Source organism: Archocentrus centrarchus, chromosome 21 (genome assembly GCF_007364275.1).
Source record: "Archocentrus centrarchus isolate MPI-CPG fArcCen1 chromosome 21, fArcCen1, whole genome shotgun sequence".
NCBI classification, from domain to species: Eukaryota; Metazoa; Chordata; class Actinopteri; order Cichliformes; family Cichlidae; genus Archocentrus; species Archocentrus centrarchus.
This window is the reverse complement of record NC_044366.1, coordinates 13415124-13434696: the sequence shown is the minus strand read 5'-3', so window position 1 is coordinate 13434696 and position 19573 is coordinate 13415124. Positions and strand designations below refer to the sequence as shown.

General features: G+C 39.5%; 1 protein-coding gene across 1 annotated transcript; it reads right to left on the bottom strand.

Moving 5' to 3' along the window:
• Window positions 1–6443: 6443 nt before the first annotated feature.
• heg1 (heart development protein with EGF-like domains 1) lies at window positions 6444–19300 on the bottom strand. Its single transcript, XM_030758977.1, has 15 exons — window positions 18853–19300; window positions 14497–14605; window positions 13249–14226; window positions 12150–12655; window positions 11644–11766; window positions 11333–11455; window positions 11147–11223; window positions 10997–11052; window positions 9916–10076; window positions 9131–9265; window positions 8760–8802; window positions 8621–8658; window positions 8422–8509; window positions 7749–7926; window positions 6444–7623 (listed from the first exon to the last, which is right to left on the bottom strand). The coding sequence occupies exons 1-15, from the start codon at window positions 19124–19126 to the stop codon at window positions 7480–7482; spliced, it is 3033 nt and encodes a 1010-aa protein (XP_030614837.1). The 5' UTR covers window positions 19127–19300; the 3' UTR covers window positions 6444–7479.
• Window positions 19301–19573: the final 273 nt, after the last annotated feature.

The window sequence follows — 19573 nt, the reverse complement described above, 5'->3', positions numbered from 1 at the left end:
ACCCAGGAGAGCTTCAGCTTTAGGGTAAAAACTGATGGCCGGACGTTCTCCTACTGGCAGAGAGCAGAATTCATGGCTCCATCAATTACGGAAAGTCATCTAGGGGCTGAAACAGCAAAGCAGCCCCAGACCATCACACTGCCACCACCATGTTTTACTCTTTGTTTGTTTGTTTGCTTGTTTTCAATGAAATTCTATGCTAATTTTATGCCACATGTAACGGGACACAAACCCTTCAAAAATGTCAGCTTTTGTCTTGTTAGTGTCCAGTGCATTAGATTAATAAAGGTTAGGTTTGATTATCAGTTTTAAAAAGCCCATGTATTGTTTGTAATGTTTTATCGTAGCATGTAATGGGATGTAAACACTGTCATCCAGGAGCAGCAGTTTTACAAATAGCAGATGAAACTTCTGTACCTGCTAAGGCTATGCTTCACTGATCATTGTTGTTTGTTTGTTTGTTTGTTTGTTTTGCCATGCATGTTTAATTGACATCCAATATTTCCGACAGAAGCTGAAGGTAACGTCTTAGATCGTTTAACCTCAGCTTGTATCAAAGGGCAAAAATCCATTACAGCAAAGGCAGTCTTTGTACTTGATGTTTTGCTGCGAAATTCTCAAACTTTGCATGTCCATCCAACCATCAGCAATCAGGTAGCCTCCCTGAGTCAGTTTCAAATGTTGCTTATTATCAAAACGCTAACTCACAGATTCCAGTGTTAACAGAAAAGCACATTTTTCTCAGTAGTGTTAAAAAAAATCATCAGTCATTAATTTTGTAAGTTTATATTTTGCATCTTCAAGCAATTCCTCTAGTGGAAAGTATACAGCATACCATTTACTGCTAAGTAAGTAAATAAGTGACTACTGTAAAAGATTGCTTCGCATTACATGACAAAATTTTTGTGTTTCAATTTTTAATTTGTAAAGTAACAGTACTAAGACAGAGTGTAACATGCCTTTCTGAGTGGCATGAAATGATTTAAAAAAAATAAAATAAGAAAAATAACTTTAAATTACAAATTTGAAAAAAAAGAAAAAAATATTTTGACAATCACTACAGCACTACAGTATATCTAAAATAAAAAATTTAAAAAATAGGCAGTATTTCCTATATAAACCAAAACATTCTTGATTGAATATATCATTAGGGTTTAAACTTCAGAGGCAGCTTACATCCCTGCAAACTTTTGGTAAAGAAAAAGAAAAAAGTGTTCATAGCAGAAGCCTGGTCTTCTGGCTTGAGCTTCAGAATCAGTCTTGTCCCTCAGATTTTTGTATTTTAGGTGTTTTGCACCACTGAGCTGTTCTTGCCCAGATGTCTAAAGCTCGCTGCCTAAACACAGCCTGACCAGTTCCCAGGTTGACTGTGGTGCCTGACACATAGAAGCTGATGGCAGTTAAATGTAAATATGAACTGACTTGTTCAAGTTGAAAGTGCTGAGAAAAAAAACACACGTAAGCCACCAAACACGTATACAGGATTCCCTGAACAATTCCAGTAATGGTGACTCTCACCTGGCTGGTGGATCTAGAACAGGAGTGAAGGTCTGCATTTCCTGCCATACGCTGCATGTGTCTGTACAGGTAGACTACAGTAGCACCATTGGATATCACCATAATGCAGAGACAGAAATAGAAGTGGACTTTCACAATGGAAACCTTCTAGCCATTTTAAGAAAAAACTTGCAGGTGTTTCTGGGTCCACTGTAGATGTGCTATTTAATCCAAAGCCACCAATAGAAATAAAGTTTGCAAACATGGCACTAAGATCAAGAAAAGTGCAAAATCTGTCAGCAAGCCAAACACAGTAAATGATGGATTTGATTTTCTTCTTAATCCAGATGAAGAGTGGTCTCTGGGCAGGTACAATGTGGGTGTAGTAAAAGAAGTTCAGCCAAACAGTGGCGTTAATGCTGATGGACAAACACAAGACTGACGCCACAATTGAGATTTCAGTGAACTTTGTAGCTTTTGCTTAGCAGCCCTGAAAAGAACCCACCAAAAATGATCAGCAGGTAAGAAATCATGCTGCAACTCAAAGAGCTCAGGAGAAGCTTTAGTGGTTGTTTGATCTTTTCTCCATCAAGTAGAGAGACCATGCAAAAGAAGTCAAATGCATTAGCCATGATGTTGAGAATAGCGAGAGGACCCACGTTAGATAGTTCATCTTCACTTTCAGTAGAGGTATTTTCTTCCCTCGTTGGATTCTTTCACAGAAAGGAAACCCAACCACGTTTGTGCATTGCACCATGAGGTATTTGCATCATATGCAAATATAATATGAAAATAAAACCCATTAGTGTAAAATCACGTAGAAAAGTGCCATCGCTGGTTTTGTACGACATATTGAGCATTTTATGTTGTAATTGTCATCGTCTGTATTTTGTCGGCTAAGTACCTTAAATGCCATTTTTATAAAGGGTGCACAAATTTCACATAGACATTTTTTAAGAGTTTACAAATGATTTTCATGCAGTATTATAACTTCCCTGATAGAAAGATATATCACAAGCAAGTCTTACTATAGTGTCCTTCTTTGCATACACCAGCTTCACTTTATGAGTGCCCACTGGAAAATTACTGTATAGAACAAGTGCTAGATATATCTGTATATACCTGCTAGTGTTAAAAACACTTAAGTTTGCTGCTTATACATCTTAATAGAGGTCAATTTAAATGCTAAAAGCAGTCCTCTTAGAAAAAAAAAACTTTCTAGGAGCCAACTGTAATGTCTGGCAGCAAGATAAGTGTGTACATTACAAAAGAGCTGAGTCTGTCCAGCTCTTCTTTTTTTTTTGTAGATGGATATTATTAACTAAACTATCCTGCACACTTTTTATTAAGCAACATTAAAAACTCAACATTGAAAAAAAAAATGAGAATACATTTTCAAAAAGGTAAAGATTGGCAGCAGTTTGTTTACAGTGTTCACAGTTTAAAACCGACAAGCTGCTTGGTTTAATGTGGTGCCAGACATTTGTAAGTCAATGACAAATGTGAGTAAGAGCTAAGAAAAAAAAATTCACAGGGCACACAGCACAGAACATATAAAGGACTCCTTGAGGGATGCCAGTGACTCTAACTGCTGGACCTTTGAAAGGAGAAGGAATTTTCCATTCACTGCTATATGCTGCATGTGTTTGCATGGCAGCACCACCAGAATAACAACTGACCCTTTAGTATGGAAACTGCAATGATATGCACATTTCTTCACAACTTGAGATTTAGTTAAAAGTGTTAAATACAGCAGAAAAACTGCATGCAAACACCACAAATGAGACTAGTGTGAAATTCAAGTTGTTACTTTTGAATTTAAAACAGAGAAGCTAACAGATGACAGTCTATGAGCCTATGAGCCATAATATGCTGAAATTCTATTCAAGTGTCCCAAGAAGCCAGTAACGGTGACACAATACCAGAACTCTCAAACAAAAATGGCTCAAACCACATCATTTATTATGGATGAACAGCGGAATTATTACCTAGTTTACAGACCCAAATACAGTTATCTGGATTATGCTACTTTTAAATATTTCCCCTTTGACATTTAGCTTTAGCCTTTTGTGTATCACATGGGGAAAAACATGTATACAACATAAAACAGTGAAAGACATTCAGTTGCTCAACAAGCCTGACATTTTTTATGTGACCATCGCTTTCCAGCTGCCTCGTGATGTATAATCATACCTTGTTTGGTTGGTTTTTTTTTCAGCTCCCATTTAATCATCAATTTGCAATGACACTGTGGGTTTTGAGTTTAATGGAACTACCTGAAGTATCTCCAACATATAATGTTGTCAGACTAAGCGCATCCGAACAACCCACTGAATACAAGGTATTTGTAATGTTTTTTAAAGAGTCTCAGACCTGATGATGAACCCAGTGAGCAATGAGTTGTCAGCGTACTCAAATTTAGTGGTGAACAATATGTTGCTAGAACAATAGCCATAGATTACATTACAAGAAACCCAGTTAAGTGAGCCTGAGTACATGTAAAAGCTTTTGAAGTCTAGAGCCGGCTGGAAATGATGTCATTTTGAGGAACAAAAATAGCATTACTAAATGGCTCATTTCAATTAGTTATTCCTGCAATTGTGTGTAGGCAGTGTCTGATTTTTAAAAAAAGAGTTCAAGAAATCATAACATTTGTAGTTAACACAACCACACATCACACCATTTTATACTGAAAATAAAATGAAATGAAATGGAGAGCAGGCAATGAGAAGAAAACTTTATTGTCCACTGCAAAGTAGTGGAAATTTGTCTTAAATGTGGCTCTCAGTGTACACAAATAAAACATCAAGAATGAGAACATAAGACACACCTAGCAAAGGGAACATGTTAAAGGACGTCAGTGACGGTCACAAGCCTGCTGGACTGTGGACTCTCCACAAAGTGTCAGCAGCCCCTGTGGTTGTGGGTGTCGCCTTAACGGCATTGTTACACAAACTTCACTTTTGTATTATTTGTGTGTGTGTGTGTGTGTGTGTGTCTGTGTGTGTGTAGGCATCAACTATAACAAATGCTAAATTCAAATACCACACATAGTAGAAATGGCAACATGCAAAACTAGAGGATCACATCTCAACAATCACAATGACTTTTGGACAACATTTACAGGATTAGCTTTTTCACCTGATGTCAGCTGGTTGGACTGCAGTTTCACAGCATTAGTTACCATGCCAACACCACACAGTGCTTTAAGTGGCTTCCAGACTTTGCCTGGCCTTTGCTGAAATGTAGCCTGATTGATGCTCAGGTTGAGATTATATGGGTAATTTTATCAATAATATTGAAGGTGTAATAAAACATGTCCAGCTCTCCTTACCAGATCCCAGCAATGGTGACTCTCATCTGACTTTTAAACCTTGGATTGTTGAAGCAGCTGCCAGTCTGTGTCATGATTCTCATGTGGCTATGCAGGTAGTGGGTAATAAAAAGGCTAGAAAGTGATCTCAATTAAAGTTGAATCTAGTATTAGAGGTTTAGCCAAACATAACATAACATAACATAACATAACATAACATAACATAACATAACATAACATAACATAACACAACGTAACACAACGTAACACAACGTAACGTAACGTAACGTAACGTAACGTAACGTAACACAACACAACACAACACAACACAACCACTGATTGATAGGAAAACCATCTCACTCGTATTGATGTACTGGTGTTCCATGTGAATAAGAAAAGGGAAAATATTAAATGAAGCAGTGGCTCTGCCTGTGTTCAGGAATCCTCAACACAAACCTTATAACTTTGCCAGGGTAAGTCAAAACTGAACATTGTTCTAGCGTGCAAGTTTTCATCAAAGCGTCCAAATGTAGAGGTGAACTACAGTATATATTGAGAAGAACATGGCTTTAGACCAGAGTACATTTAAATTTTTTATCCGGAAATGAGGGACATCTAAACACAGCATTGTGATCTTTGTTAAAATTAGTGATGCCTTTTTTTTTTTCTTGCATTTTTTTTCTTTGACTAGAGAAATGTATTCTGTGCACAGGCCCATTCTACTGATACCAAACTTAAGACAATGCATATAAATTTAATCTAGCTACTATCTATAATATGGATGTGAATTATTTCATCATGATGCTCTGTTCTCTGCTCTGACTTCATTTGCATACTACAGTTTGAAACCTGCATACCTGAAACTTTACAAAGACTTGGTCACAGTGATATGGTATCTATGTGAATAGCTTTTGATGTACAGTTGTGGTCAGAACTCTACCAAATCTGCCAAGAAGAGTGGTCAAATATCCAGCCAGAATGGTACCAGAAGCTTCTTGATGGTTACCAAAAGCATTGAACCAAGGGACGTTTAACCAAGTATCCATGGGGGTGTATGTGTATATTTTAGCCTTTATGCATGCTTTTGACCCCATGTGTATTAGAAAAAATTCAAACCCAAAGACGTATGCTGTACAATCAGTCCACCCTGGAAAAAGAACAGTTCAAAGACATCATTAAAAGCCCAAAATTACCACGACATTCATGCCCATTGAGTATATGTAATCTTCAGATCACAACCGCACTGAGTTTTATCTGCTGAAGGTCTGAGGACCAAAATGTTGCATTTCAAATAAAGTTTAACACAAGTAACAGAACAATGTACAGCCAATATCTGCAAAAAAAGGTATGCATGACTCCATATAACCAGCATTAAATATATTACAGTGCTGTAATTATTAGTTCAAGGTACAATTGTTAACTTGTTCTTCTTGCTTTATTATTTGGTATTGATCATTATGTTTGTTGCAGCATAAGGAATAAAAATTATTCTATAATAATTAAATGATATAAAGTGTGCCATTTATAAAATGCACATGCACAGGATTTAAAGGTTTAACAAGAACGGAGTCCCAGACAAAATGCTGTGCAATATTTTTTTATTTAAATAAGCACATCTGACTAAAACGCCAGAATCAACAAAAGTTAGAAAATAATCAAATAAAAATAATAATCCATGACAGAAACAGCTAATTATGATACATCTTTACATTCAAATACTAAACAACAGTAACGATCCTGGTATACAGATAATTATTCCTTACACACACACACACACATAGACACACACACACACACACACACACACACACACACACACACACACATGCACGCACTTATTTAAAGCCACAGGTTTATCCCTCTAACATCAGAGTGTATGTACGAGATGCTACGCTACATGTCGTTGAACTGGACATACAAGGAATAAATAAATGTTGGCAACAGACTACAAAGTTATTCCTAAGTTTCTACTGGCATGAAACTAAACTTTGTACATCCTTCAGTGGTTTGTTATTGTCATGTTGTCACAGCATTGGCACACACATATTCATATTTCACTTTTAAGGAACAACATTATCTGTCTTTGCATGTCTGTTTGCTACACGCGATGCGGTTTATCCCTCTAAAGGATACCGCATTACGCTGTTCTTGTGTTTTCCCACATATCTGGTGAGCACAATGGGAGCATCATGAATGCCTTTATTTATCATTAAGCAGATTTTTTTCAAGCAAATCTGCGCTGCATTACCAGCCAGCAACAACCCAACCTCTGGCAGTAGGAGAGGCAGACATGATGTTAACTATAATGGATCACCGACCTACACACTGGAGCAAATGAGTATTGGTGGCTGTATGTAAGGCAGGAAAAACCCATTAAATACGACAGCAGTGCTGCGAAAAATACGTGTGCTAAAGTAAATGGGCCAAAACATGCAAAAACACTGAAATGCTTACACATTTTACTTGCAAAAATGTGTGCTTTCATAATATGCAGACACACACAAACACACACAGTAACACTTTTAGTGTGCAGCCTTGAATGCAGATGGTCCAATGGGTTTTGCACACAGTGGCATTGTAATAGTGACAGAAAAATCCATCATGACACATCCCAATTGTAAGCATAAAAAAATAAGTTTCTGATCGTTTGTGTGTTCAAGGTGGGGCGCTTAGAAGTAGTCTCTTCTCCGTGAATCATCACTGATGAAAGATGGGTTCCACTGGGCAGGATAGATGCATGAGTGGCGAGAGCCTGGAAGACCTGGGAATGGGTACAGGCCATTTCTCTCCAGGTCTGAGTTACGCAAGGCAGGCTGAGGGAAATGACAAAGAAAATAAAAAGACATTTATCAGCTGCAACCAAACACACACAAACTAAGCTTTAACTTAAACAAGAGAAAAAGATGTGGGAGAAGGGAGAAATGACATGATCTCTTACAGAATAGTAGATATCAGTCATCTGTAGCAGGTTTTTTGTGCTGCCATTCTCTTGCATCTCTATTGTCTCTCTCCCCCACTCCATGGATATCCGGTTATTTTTAGGGAAGTCTGCATACGGGGACATCTGCAAGTCTCCACTTTTAAAGATGATCTTATTGATGTCATTTTTGTCTTTCCTGAAGGATTCAACATTTAAAAAAGTTAAGCTTTTGCCACAAACAACTAAGTTTTCTTGTTTATAAATATAGCCTGTATACAAAAGATGGATGTGATCACTATAATGTCGTGAACTTTAACTGCCCATCATGAGCGATGGGTATATATAACTCTGACTTTTCTGTTTTTTATACTCTAAAAGTGACCTGCAAACATCATGTTGTATTAAAGAACACTTGAAAGATGTGACTGACACCATAAACTCATCAAGAATGTAGTCGCTGAGGTTACAAATTGAGCAAAAGGCTCTTTTGCCTTCTATAGAATCAGACTTCTTTTTGCAATAGGAGGTGGTGCCTCCTGTTGGCCATTAGAAAGAGTGCAACTTTTAGGATCTCTTTAGGTTATGTCTATCTTTTACATAAAATCTATGTTTACAATATCGAATGATATTATCGGACAATATTCATTATATTTAACATAGCAAACCTATGATAAAAATAATGCAAGCTTACTTGCAGCAGGTGACAATAAGAGCGATGATCAGGATGAGGAGCAGGGCGCCCCCTGCAGGTGACACTACCACTGTAATCAGTTTGTAAACTGCAATTCCAAATAAAAACATATTAAATATTATACTTAAAAGTCATTTAACACATTCTGAGATGTAAGCCATTCTATTTAAGATAAATATTATTGGTGGGTTTCACTTACAGTTTCCACAGTTGAATCCTCCAAATCCAAACATGCACCTGAAAAGCAGAAACAGAAGCTCCAGAGGTCTGGAATATTTTTGTATAACTGGAACGACGCTTTATGAAATAAAGAAAAGAACAGAAGAAGGCAAACTTACGGGACACAGGTGCCATTTTCCAGCTTGTAGCCATCTCCACATTCTGAAACAAGACATTTTGTTCAGAGAACAACAGTTTGGTAAAAAAAAAAAAAAAAGTACATCATTTTTGGTGCCCTCAGTCAAATTCTTATATAACATGTAGCCGATTGGACCATGCTACATTTCACACAACCAAAATCACAATTTTAAACACATTTTTAAGATATCAATAAATAAAAGAAGGTCTCTTCTTTTCCTTGATTTAATTTTAGACATTTTTAAGATTTTTTAATGACCTGTGGGAAACATTCTGTTTCTCTGTCTTAGGTAAAGTTGGTGATTCAACCAAAAATGTACATGTAACAACATGTAAATGAAGAAGAACTTACCTAAGCAGGACAAATCGTCAGGATTGTGTTTGTAGTATCCTTCACGGCACTTGCAGTATGCGGTACCACTGCTGTCTGTGCAGCTGGAGCGCTCCGTATCACACTGAGTCTTCTGAGCCACACAAAGACTCTCAACTGGAATACAGTATGGACAGAATTCATCACAATTATAAAAATCTGATCATGGACAACTTTAAAAGTCCAAGAATAGTAAAAACATACATTTTCTTAATTGCTCCCTTTTGTTTCATTTCAACAGATTAATCACTGTGACGTGTAATGCTTGCACTGTACATTTTAGCATTTAATGGCACTACACATTGTTCTTTGATATGATTATAAGATTCCTGGCCATGGCATGATGTGAATTATAGCAGCTTCATGATGTCTTGAAGTTTTTTAACAATAAAGCTTTATCACACTACAGCTCACTCAATACTTTTATGGCTAAATTCTGCCCTCTGGTGGCTGCAATTATATTCACAATTACTGAATTATTTCAGAAAAGCTATGGGGTCACCACGGCAGATAACTCTGTATATTTCATCTGGCAGAATTTTACCCCAGATGCCCTTCCTGACACAACATCCAATGGATTTATGTCTTCTCCTGGGATAAAACCTTGTTAGGCAAATGTATACACCACTACACTATGGAGCCTACGCAAACAGTTCTAAGTCTGCCCTAAATCATGTTTACAATAATGCAAGTTGGAAAAACTATTTAATCAGTTAAAACAAACACAGTTAGTGATATCCACTGTGACTTCTGAGTGTCACACTCACCGCGGTATGTGAGCTTGTACTGCAGGACCACATGGCAGTGGGCCAATGAGGAGTTGCAGTTGCTGAGAGACGTTTGGATGCTGTTGTTGACCTCAGCAGTCATCACATCAGCGGAGATGGAAAACATGCTAACAGCCAAGATACGAACGCCATCCTCCTCTCTATGGGGAGGAGATCAGAGGTCAATATGGAGCACTCTGGTCTTATAAGCAACATGGGAACAACGCTCTAATGGATAAGAGAGATCATTATTCACTATCTAGATTTTAGCACTAACAGAAGAAGGAGAAATGACAAAAATGCAGCTCTCTCAATTAGCATAATGAAAACATGTAGACTTGCCTTAGATTTTAGATTTTAGGTACCTCTGCTAAGGAGGTTACATTTTTGGTAGCGTTTGCGTGCGTGCATGTGTGTCATTCTGTCTGCAAACACAATAGTTGAATTAATTCTGATAACACTTTGTTGGGGTGTAGAGTGGGGTCATGTTGACAATCCATTAAAATTTGACTTGCATCCACCAGGCTCTTCAAGGTCAGCTTCATGAATTATTGGTCAAAAATTGACAACAAGCCTTTTAACTTAGAAACTATGATTCTTACAGCTGTGGTGTGATCTCACTTTTACATTTCTCATCTGCTTTTCTTTCAAGTTGACCTGAAATTTGTTACATGTTTAAAGAAAATATTGTCAAGAGAATGAGCTGCGTAGTTAGTTAGAAATATGCTGTAGTATTACATAATAAGCTCAAGTTATTCACGTCCAGCTATTTACAAATCAGTGCCTATTATCCATTACCTACTGAACATCTGTTATGCTACCTTATCTAATTTTTTACTGCACTACAAACTTCTTAAAGTCCAAACAAAATGAATATATACAAAATACAATAATATTCCCTTAAAAGTGAATACTGCCCAGAGACTGAGCTGCCTTGGTAGAGGTGTGCACTCTCAGAGGGCTTCTTGTTCAAAATTTTGTTTTTTAATAACCATAATTACAACAAGTTCTTCTTTTGTTTTGTTTTTAAAATATATATTAAAAATACAGAAATGTACAGAAATTGAATGCGAAAACTTACTTCTTAGTCAGTGTTGAGCACCTGTAACCTCGGAGGACAGAGAGTGAAACGTTGAGCTGCAGATTAAAAAACAGGAGTATGTATAAGATATAATAATGCACATGAGCTTAGTGAAGCACAGAATATGCAGAGATGTGAACAGCCTCTCACCAGCTTAATGATCTCTCTTTGGATATCAGGGTTATGTGGCAATTTGTTACCATTGAAAATGCCGAGAAACGTCTTAGCTATGAAAGGAAATCAAAAGGTGTGTGAATTAAAATAAGGTCTCTGAGAAAATAACTTTGACTGGAGAAACAATAATTCAAATGTATTTTTACTTTACAGCGGTATTACCTCTGGTACACGTGCGTCCGTCCTCGAGGTCAAAGCCAAGCGGACATTCACATTTGAATGAGCCTTCTGTGTTAATGCATTTGGAGCCAGCGGGGCAGGGGTCTTGCTTACACTCATCAATATCTGAACACAAATATCATATTTAGAAAGGATTTTACTGAAGCTATACACCCTAATCACAATCTTTAATAAAAAAAAGTGTTTGATGCAACATTTCATGCATTTTGCATTTTGAAACACAAAATATGAACTAGCATGCACAGTGACAATATTGTGTTTAAACTGCTTGGTAGAAGAGCAGAAAAGCTCACCCTGGTTGCAGGTCTGTCCCGTCCATCCCTGCTGACAGCTACAACTGAACTCACCCGCTTTATTGCTCACGCACATCCCTCCATTATTACACGGGTTTGACACACAGGGGTTTCTTAAAAGTTCTGAGTGGAGAGATTTCATTTCAGTATTCTTCTGTTTCTGTAAAACTCATTGTTCCAAGTACTGAACTCATATGATCAAGAGGAAAGGTCAGCGCAGAATACTCAGCACTAGACCCATTCATTTAAAGCTGTACGTTAAAGGCATTTCACAGCATCTCATTGTTAAGGAGAGTCCAAGTTGTGCACATGTGTATTCATCATTATTATGTCAGTGGTACTTTTGGAATTGCTTAGTATTACTACAATCCTCTAACTGCTCCCACTCAAGCATGAAGCACAACAGTCACTGTAACTTATACAAGAACAAGATGAACACACATTTCTGCTCTGAAAACGGAATGACAAGGATTGCTATTTAAAGAGAAATAAGCTAACTAACTCACTTGGTGATGGTGGCGGTGCACTGGTGTGCTGGACATCAGGGGGCGGTGTTGTCACCACCAGCTCTGTAGGACCTCTATCTGTCTGTTTCCCAGTGGTGTGCAGAGCTTCTGTACTCTTGGTTGGGGTACTGTGAGTGTAGGTGGTAGTGATGAACTGGCTGTGAGCTGTGGTGACTCTGTGAGTTCCTGTGCTTGCTTCAGTCTGCAGGGTGGTGGCATCAGTAGGGTTAGCCATCCCAGTCACAGGACCCTGCGTGTGGCTGGGTGGCACATGTTGGGTTGGTTGCGCTGCCAGGGTGGAGGCTACAGTGGAGGACAAACTGTATGGGACAGTGGCACTGGTAGGGGACTGTGGAGGAGAACTAGTTGTGGTGCTAGTCAACACTGAGGATGAGGTTGGAACAAGAGGAGGAGTGGTGATAGGCGTGGTGGAGGTGGTGGTTGGTGTGGTGATGGCGGTGCTGGAAGCAGTGGATTTGGTAGGGTCCTCTTCTGTTATCTGTGATCTGTCAGACAAAATAAATTGATCAAATGTCCTGACAAAAACAGAGAAGAGCAAATTAGAATTACCATTCATTTTTACAATAGTGACTAATGGACCTTGGATATAATGATTTTAATTATCAGTCAGCATAAATCATTTTGAAACATGAACTCCAGACAGTGTCACACACTGAGATTGCTGGTGTAAGACCCCCTCGTCTGCATGATAGAAAGATCCTTGCTGTGAATTCTCAGGACGGTTACCTCCTCCTATGGAGTACTTTGTACTCAGGGGAGCCAGCAGGGTTAAGTCTGTTTAATTTCTGCTTCAACTGATTCGGACATTTCTCACAGACAAGTAATGGATAATGTCTGCAAAAACTCAGGAGTGCAGTGCGTTAGAAAAAAATGGGTTTGCAGCAGTGAAGCCTGACATATCAGCAGGGGGAGCTAGTGCTACTGAGGTACACTTGTGAATCCTCCAGACACTTGAAACCTTCCTTAAAGTTATACACTTTAAAAAGTTACAATTATTACTTAATAATAAGCACAAAGCTAAGTAGATAATGTTTTTTTGTTTTGTTTTGTTTTGTTTTGGGGTTTTTTTTTAACATACCTTTCTGTAACAGTGACAGGTGAGGTGGTGAGGAAGACATTAGTAACCAGTGGCGGCATATCTGTCAGAGACTGATTCATTTCGGATGTACTACTACTGACTGTAGGGGGCACTGCAGTCAGACCCAAGTCAACACTTTCCTCTGTGGTCTTGGATGCAAGCCCTTCGGTGCCACCCTGAGTGCTGGTACTGTGATCTCCAGTTGAAAACACCGTAGAAACTCCAGAACTAGAACCCAACCCGTGCTCTGTCCCGGAGATGTTGGTAGGACCTCCTGCAGGTGAGGTGAAAGGGGGTGTAGAGGAAAATGATACTTCAGATTGGTCAGTGCTGGGCTCTGTTACCCTGAGAGGGGGCGTTGAGTCGGATGTCTCCTCTGATGTTGATGTGCGTTGATGTTCGGTGGCATTGGGCTGTCCGGTAAAACTCTGGGTTCCTCTGTATCCCATTGGGCTCCCAGTCTCTGTCCCCTCTGACCCCCCTTTGAAGGGATCGGTCACATGCTGATCTGTTGTTTCCCTTTCATTAATCCTTGTGGACGGGGCACTGTGGGTATAGTCCTCAGTCCCTGCAGGCTTAGAAGGAATACCCCAAGTGGAAGGAGGCTGATGGGAGTTGGAGTCTTCTGTAAAGGCAGATGAGGTGCTATTGCTGGAGGAGGAGGTAACAGACAGCAAGGTCCTCTCCCCAGCTCGGCTGATGGTGGTGGTGTAGGTGCTGTCGGTGAGGGTGTCTGTGTGGGACATTGAAGCTGTGGCATCCCTCATTCGGAGTGTTGTGTCTGAGCTGTCTTGGTGCATGCTGGCCTCCTCTGTAAACACCGAGGTTCTATCCTGCTCTGACACATGAGAAAAACCTGGCATCTGGTCTGTGTTAGTGAAGTCCTTCCAGTCCCTGCTGCTGCTACTACTACTGCTGCTGCTGCTACTACTACTACTGCTGCTGCTGCTGCTGCTGCTGCTGCTACTACTGCTGCTGCTGCTACTGCTGCTGCTGGTGCTTCTGCTGCTTCTGGTGCTGCTGCTGCTGCTGCTGCTGCTACTGCTGCTTCTGGTGCTGTTGCTGCTGCTGCTGCTGGTGCTGTTGCTGCTGCTGCTGGTGCTGCTGCTGGTGGTGCTCCTGCTGCTGGTGCTGCTGCTGGTGGTGCTCCTGCTGGTGGTGCTCCTGCTGCTGGTGCTGCTGCTGGTGGTGCTCCTGCTGCTGGTGCTGCTGCTGGTGGTGCTCCTGCTGCTGGTGCTGCTGCTGCTGGCCTCAGTGGCGGTTACAAAGTTGGAGGTAAGTGGCTCAGTAGACAGTGGATTTTTAGTCTCTAGAGACCCTCTGCTTGTTTCTGTAATGGATTGTGTCTGTTCTGTGCCTAAGAATAGAAAAGAAATTGCATTATTAAATGTTTGCCATCATAAAATCATTCACTTTTGAACTAATTATGGACATTTTTTTTTTGAGAATTTTCTGACATTAAACTAATCAGCAAATTAAAACACTTGTAAAAATGTTGCTTTAAATGATCTAATAGTGGTAGATTGGTAGTCGCTTTTTTTAAATCAGTTGTGCCACATACTCACTTTTCAGCCTCCTTTTCTACCATATACAGCTGGTAACTTAAAGTATTCTAATTTTGCAGTGTTGCAGTCACCTGAAAACTATTGGCAAGCATTTTTTTCATGCCAGCATCCTTCACCACTAGACTGCCACACAAATGTAAAAAGAAAATAAACAAAAAAGTGTTGAGTTCACTCAAATTATAAATGAACTACACGTTTTACTTCGCCTCCACCAGAGGGTGTTAACTGTGTCTTTCCTGTACAGACTATAGTCAGTGTCAAAATGCTGTCAGAATTTCACTTGCAGCATGGGCAATGATTTTGGGTGGAGAACAACTGGCAGCCAGCTTGTCTACTCTAACAATGGCTTGAAGTCCTAAATATGGTGGTGACTGTCTCCGTTGGGAATCAGCCATTTCCTTCCTAAAGCTGAGTGAGCACAAGGAACTGGCAGAAAGCTGTCACGGTGGATCTGGGCGTGTGCTCATATTCAGGGTCTTTTTTAGTCTGTGTCAAAACTGTTAAGTCATAAAAACACCCCAAACGCTACCACTAGAAGGGAAGAGAATGACTTTTAAAGTAGTGACTGTTTTTAAATACCATTTACAGCTGACTGTAGAGATAGAAATGAACCAAGAGCAGAGAGCAAGCGGGATGACATCCAGCAAAGGTCCCCAGCTAGAATAACTCTTGCAAGGTTACAATTTACAAGATGTCAAAGATAATCTGAGATTTTTAGAGCTTGTCCAGCACCCCTACATAAATATAAATTATTTCTGTTCACTCTGGTCCAACAAGACAATTTGCGATATGTCAAACATTTCAGCATTTAGTTATCTATTTACACATCCAGCACACGAGGGTTACAGTTTTTTAGCGCTGTTGCATTTTTCCACCAACTGCTTGATAACATGATGGCTGAAGTGGAAGTGAACTTGAACATGAGTCAGTTAGCATCAAAATGTGTGTGTGAGAGAGAGGGGACTTTTTTTTTTTTTTTTTTTGCCTGTCTCTGATGCCGTACTGTCTTACAGCTTATCTGGCTGGTCTCCATGATTGGAGCAACAGCACTTTTAAGATGAGTGTCAGTACCACCAACAGACAACATCCAGAACCACTGGAAGGGAGGGTTCAACAGCTAAACAGCCGGTCCACTGGGAGTCTAGGGGGAAAACTGGGCCACCAGACTCTATTTTTCTCTCTCACTTCCTCTGCATGTGTGTCTCTTATTATTTCATTTTCTCTCTCTGGATCCATTCTGGGCAACAAAACTCAGACAGGAACGTGGTGTTGGCAGCAAGTGACAGACACTCCCAGATACTCAGCTATCTATCTCTCAGCTGTTAACACAGTTATAACTGTTGTCTTTTAGCATCTGTTACACTTCAGAAGCTCTGTGGCATGAATCTTAATTTAAGCAAATGCAACTTGTTTAGCATATTAAAGACCCCGAATGACACCACAGCAGTGTTTTGAATAGACTGGCTTATACTCATTATACAGACCAAAGAGGTCTGCAAAGATGACCTTGCTAGGATCATTCACTAAATATTAAGTTCTGAGACAGTTCATTTTATAGAAATGTCACCATAAGTCTGCCATCCAAAAAGCTGGACAGGAGAGGTGATTCAGAGGGGACCCTAGTGGGGAAAGTGAATCATTTCAGCCTTATCTTTTCTTAGCAGCACCTATGCGAAGCTTAATCAAAATGTTTAAAAATATAATGATTAATAATTTTACATGTATCTCAAATTCTGAATATAGCACCAAAGAAGCATGTGTGCTGTAGTGCAACATTTGATGGTTATCTCATTACCATAGAGTCAAATGTTTTAAGTATACATAACTACAGTCCTCACTGATAACTGTGTAATTGCTGATTCTTACTTTGCACACTACACATTGCATTTTATATGGTAATTAACTGGTAGAAGTTGTATTACTAGTAGTAAAGGTATAATAACACTAGATTAACGTGACATCATTGCTTTTTTGGAATATAAAGGCTTTAAAAGTAAAATGATGTAGATTTTAGCAGCAAAGATGAATAAAAAAATGCTAATCTTTTTGATCTAGTCATCGGATCAGTTATTATTGGACATGGTACAGTATTATGCTTGACATTGTCTATGTCATGCATCTTGACATTAAATACTATTTTCACACATACCCTCAGCATTGAAATCCTCTCTCTTCCCACTGGCAAAAGTGTAGCTTCAACCAGCTGCGGTCGAGAAGTAACGTGCATCCAAGCACAGCAGCGTTACACCTAAACCCTCATTTGAGGGATAAGACTGTAATTGACTCTGCAAAGTAGGTATATCAGCAGTTAAACTCCTTTTTTCTATCTTTTATTGCTTTTGAGTTCGTAGCACAATAGTGCAGGAATGTTTTGAGGCATGCCTTCCAGAAATTGCAAGTGAAATTGTGATTACACTTTTCTTCTTACACTGTGATGGATGATAGTGGCTTTGTGCACAGGAAATTGGGCCTGAAATCCAGTGCTTTCATCCAAACTTCTGGAGGGATTAAGTGAAGTCAAAAGGTGCACCAAATAAACTAAAGAGCTCAGCTGCAGGTTCTTTTCTCTACCAACATCTCTACCAACCAAAAAGAATCACACTCCAGCTCTAATGTTTCTGTTTCTATCAAAAATGCAGCCCCTTGTTTATGAGTGTTTTATACCACAGTAATAAAGGAAACCCCAGCCATGCAGTCTCACACTGGGAAGATGTCACACTGGTGGTAAAATCAACTATTTGACAATGCTGCCTTTAACCAGCGGGTGCTCAGGTTCAGGTGGAGTATAAACTGGTGAACAAATGTCAAGACTTAGTTTCAACACTTCCTCCTAAACAGGAAGCTTGCACCTGTAATACTGTGTCAAGTTGAGATGCTGATCAGATGCAATGGGTGTTAGATTTTTCAGTGTTTAGTAGATAAACATCAAGTGAATGAATCTAGTCTGATAACCTTGTCAATTTTAAAGCTGTTGCAGTCCATGGCAAACACTCTGGTTACCTACAGTGGTGAGACATTGTAAATTTCCCACATTGTGGGACAAATAAGAGGATTATCTTATCTTATCTTATCTTATCTTAAGGTCAGGTAATGCTCTGAAGCATTAGCGCTCCATTAAACAGAAAAGGAGTTAGAAAAGGAGATTAATCTACATCAATTTTAATGAACAGTTACCATAATTTTAATCAAATATGTTTAAATCTGCTGTTCCAATCTCACAAAAGTGACTAGCTTAGCTTTTTGGCTTCAGTCTTGATGACACTAATTTCAGGACCTTTGCAGTTGGCAAAGAAAATTCATTTCAGTACATTTTTCATAAAATTTACCAAAATATAATTTCTTAAAGAAAACTTCTAATTTGCACAGGTGTAAAATTTTTCGTGGTCAAACCACATCTACTACAGCGTTTTCTAAAGGAGATTATAAAATATTATTAAAAAAAAAAAAAACAGGGGCATTTATGGTCAGGGATATAATAAGAGTGACTGGTAGATAGTTCAGATATGTTTCTTGGTACAGTAAGGGTGATTGGTGGATAATAAGACAATTTGTCACTATCTGGAGTAGTGATTACATCATTATTTTATTAATTCTGTTTGTTTTAGTGTGCTAATGTGTTTTTATCTAATTTGATGCTTTTTTTTTTCTTTTAATGTGTTTACATTAAAATAATATATGGCATGGCCGGGGACTGCAGATAAAAACTTAACCTGCATGGTTAAATCTGGAACATGAGCCCAAGCACTGAAGTTATTATTCTCCCTTTTAAAAATAACAGACATAAAACAATAACAAATAACTAACTACCCCACAGAAAGTTTGGATTCAGGCATTTTCCTTTTAAAATCATACTTGTGAATAATAGAAAACCACCAATTTGCACAAAATGTTGGAGGACCTCAAATGAACTTTTATGGGTCCTCCTGCATTAGCTCACTTCAATAGGCCAAAATGAAAAGGAGATATTTTCCTACAGCGCACATGGGTGCAAACATTTTGCAGTACTTGCCATTGCAGGCCTCACACTCGGTGCTCTTACCGAAGTTTCGAGCAGTAGCAGCGTGAGTTTCTGCAGTGTGCCTGAGCAGGAGGTTCCTCTGTGATGGTGATAAAGCCTCGCTTGAGTATGAAGTTGAAGTTGCATTGTTTTCCACGGTTCTGAGTTCATCTGTGGCCGTTGAATAATGCAGTCCTGCTGTTACCGGATTGGTGCTGTAGTTACTGGGGGTCCCAGCCCCGAGGGGCCCCGGTAGACCCAGATGGAGGACCAAAAGAGACAAACCGAGGACGTGATTCAAAAACCACGTTTCCATGATTTTTCAAGACCCCCAAAACGGTCGCCGATAGTTTCCGTGAAGTCGAGTGAATGCCGGGGAGTCTCCCGGGGACAGCATGGGAGGAGCGCTTCAGCTTTTAGCGAAGTTTTAATAGGAAATAAATAAATCCTGCCGAAGATCCGGAGGAGATCCGCAGCTTAGACGGCGGGGAGCGGAAGATAACAGAACCGAGGCAGCAGCCTGTTATCTCAGCCCGGGCTCCTCCTCCTCCCCCTGCGCGCACATACACGCTCTCACACACGCACACACACACACACACACACACACACACACACACACACACACACACACACACACACACACACACACACACACACACGCTGGGAGAGAGAGTCCCGTTACTGAATCCAGTAGCTGCCTGTGCTGCCTGCAGGTGTCGGAAGCTTTGCCCATAAATATGTTACTTTTCCAGCCACAGGAGAC

What these genes read in the sequence shown, in the direction of transcription:
- heg1 (XM_030758977.1), bottom strand. Translation starts at nt 19,126, where the DNA reads ATGGAAACGTGGTTTTTGAATCACGTCCTCGGTTTGTCTCTTTTGGTC. An exon ending in TTTGTAACCGCCACTGAGGC is followed by an intron (nt 14,227 to 14,496) that starts CAGCAGCAGCAG and finishes CAGCAGTAGCAG; the next exon opens with CAGCAGCAGTAGTAGCAGCA. An exon ending in TGACTGATATCTACTATTCT is followed by an intron (nt 7,624 to 7,748) that starts GTAAGAGATCAT and finishes CATTTCCCTCAG; the next exon opens with CCTGCCTTGCGTAACTCAGA.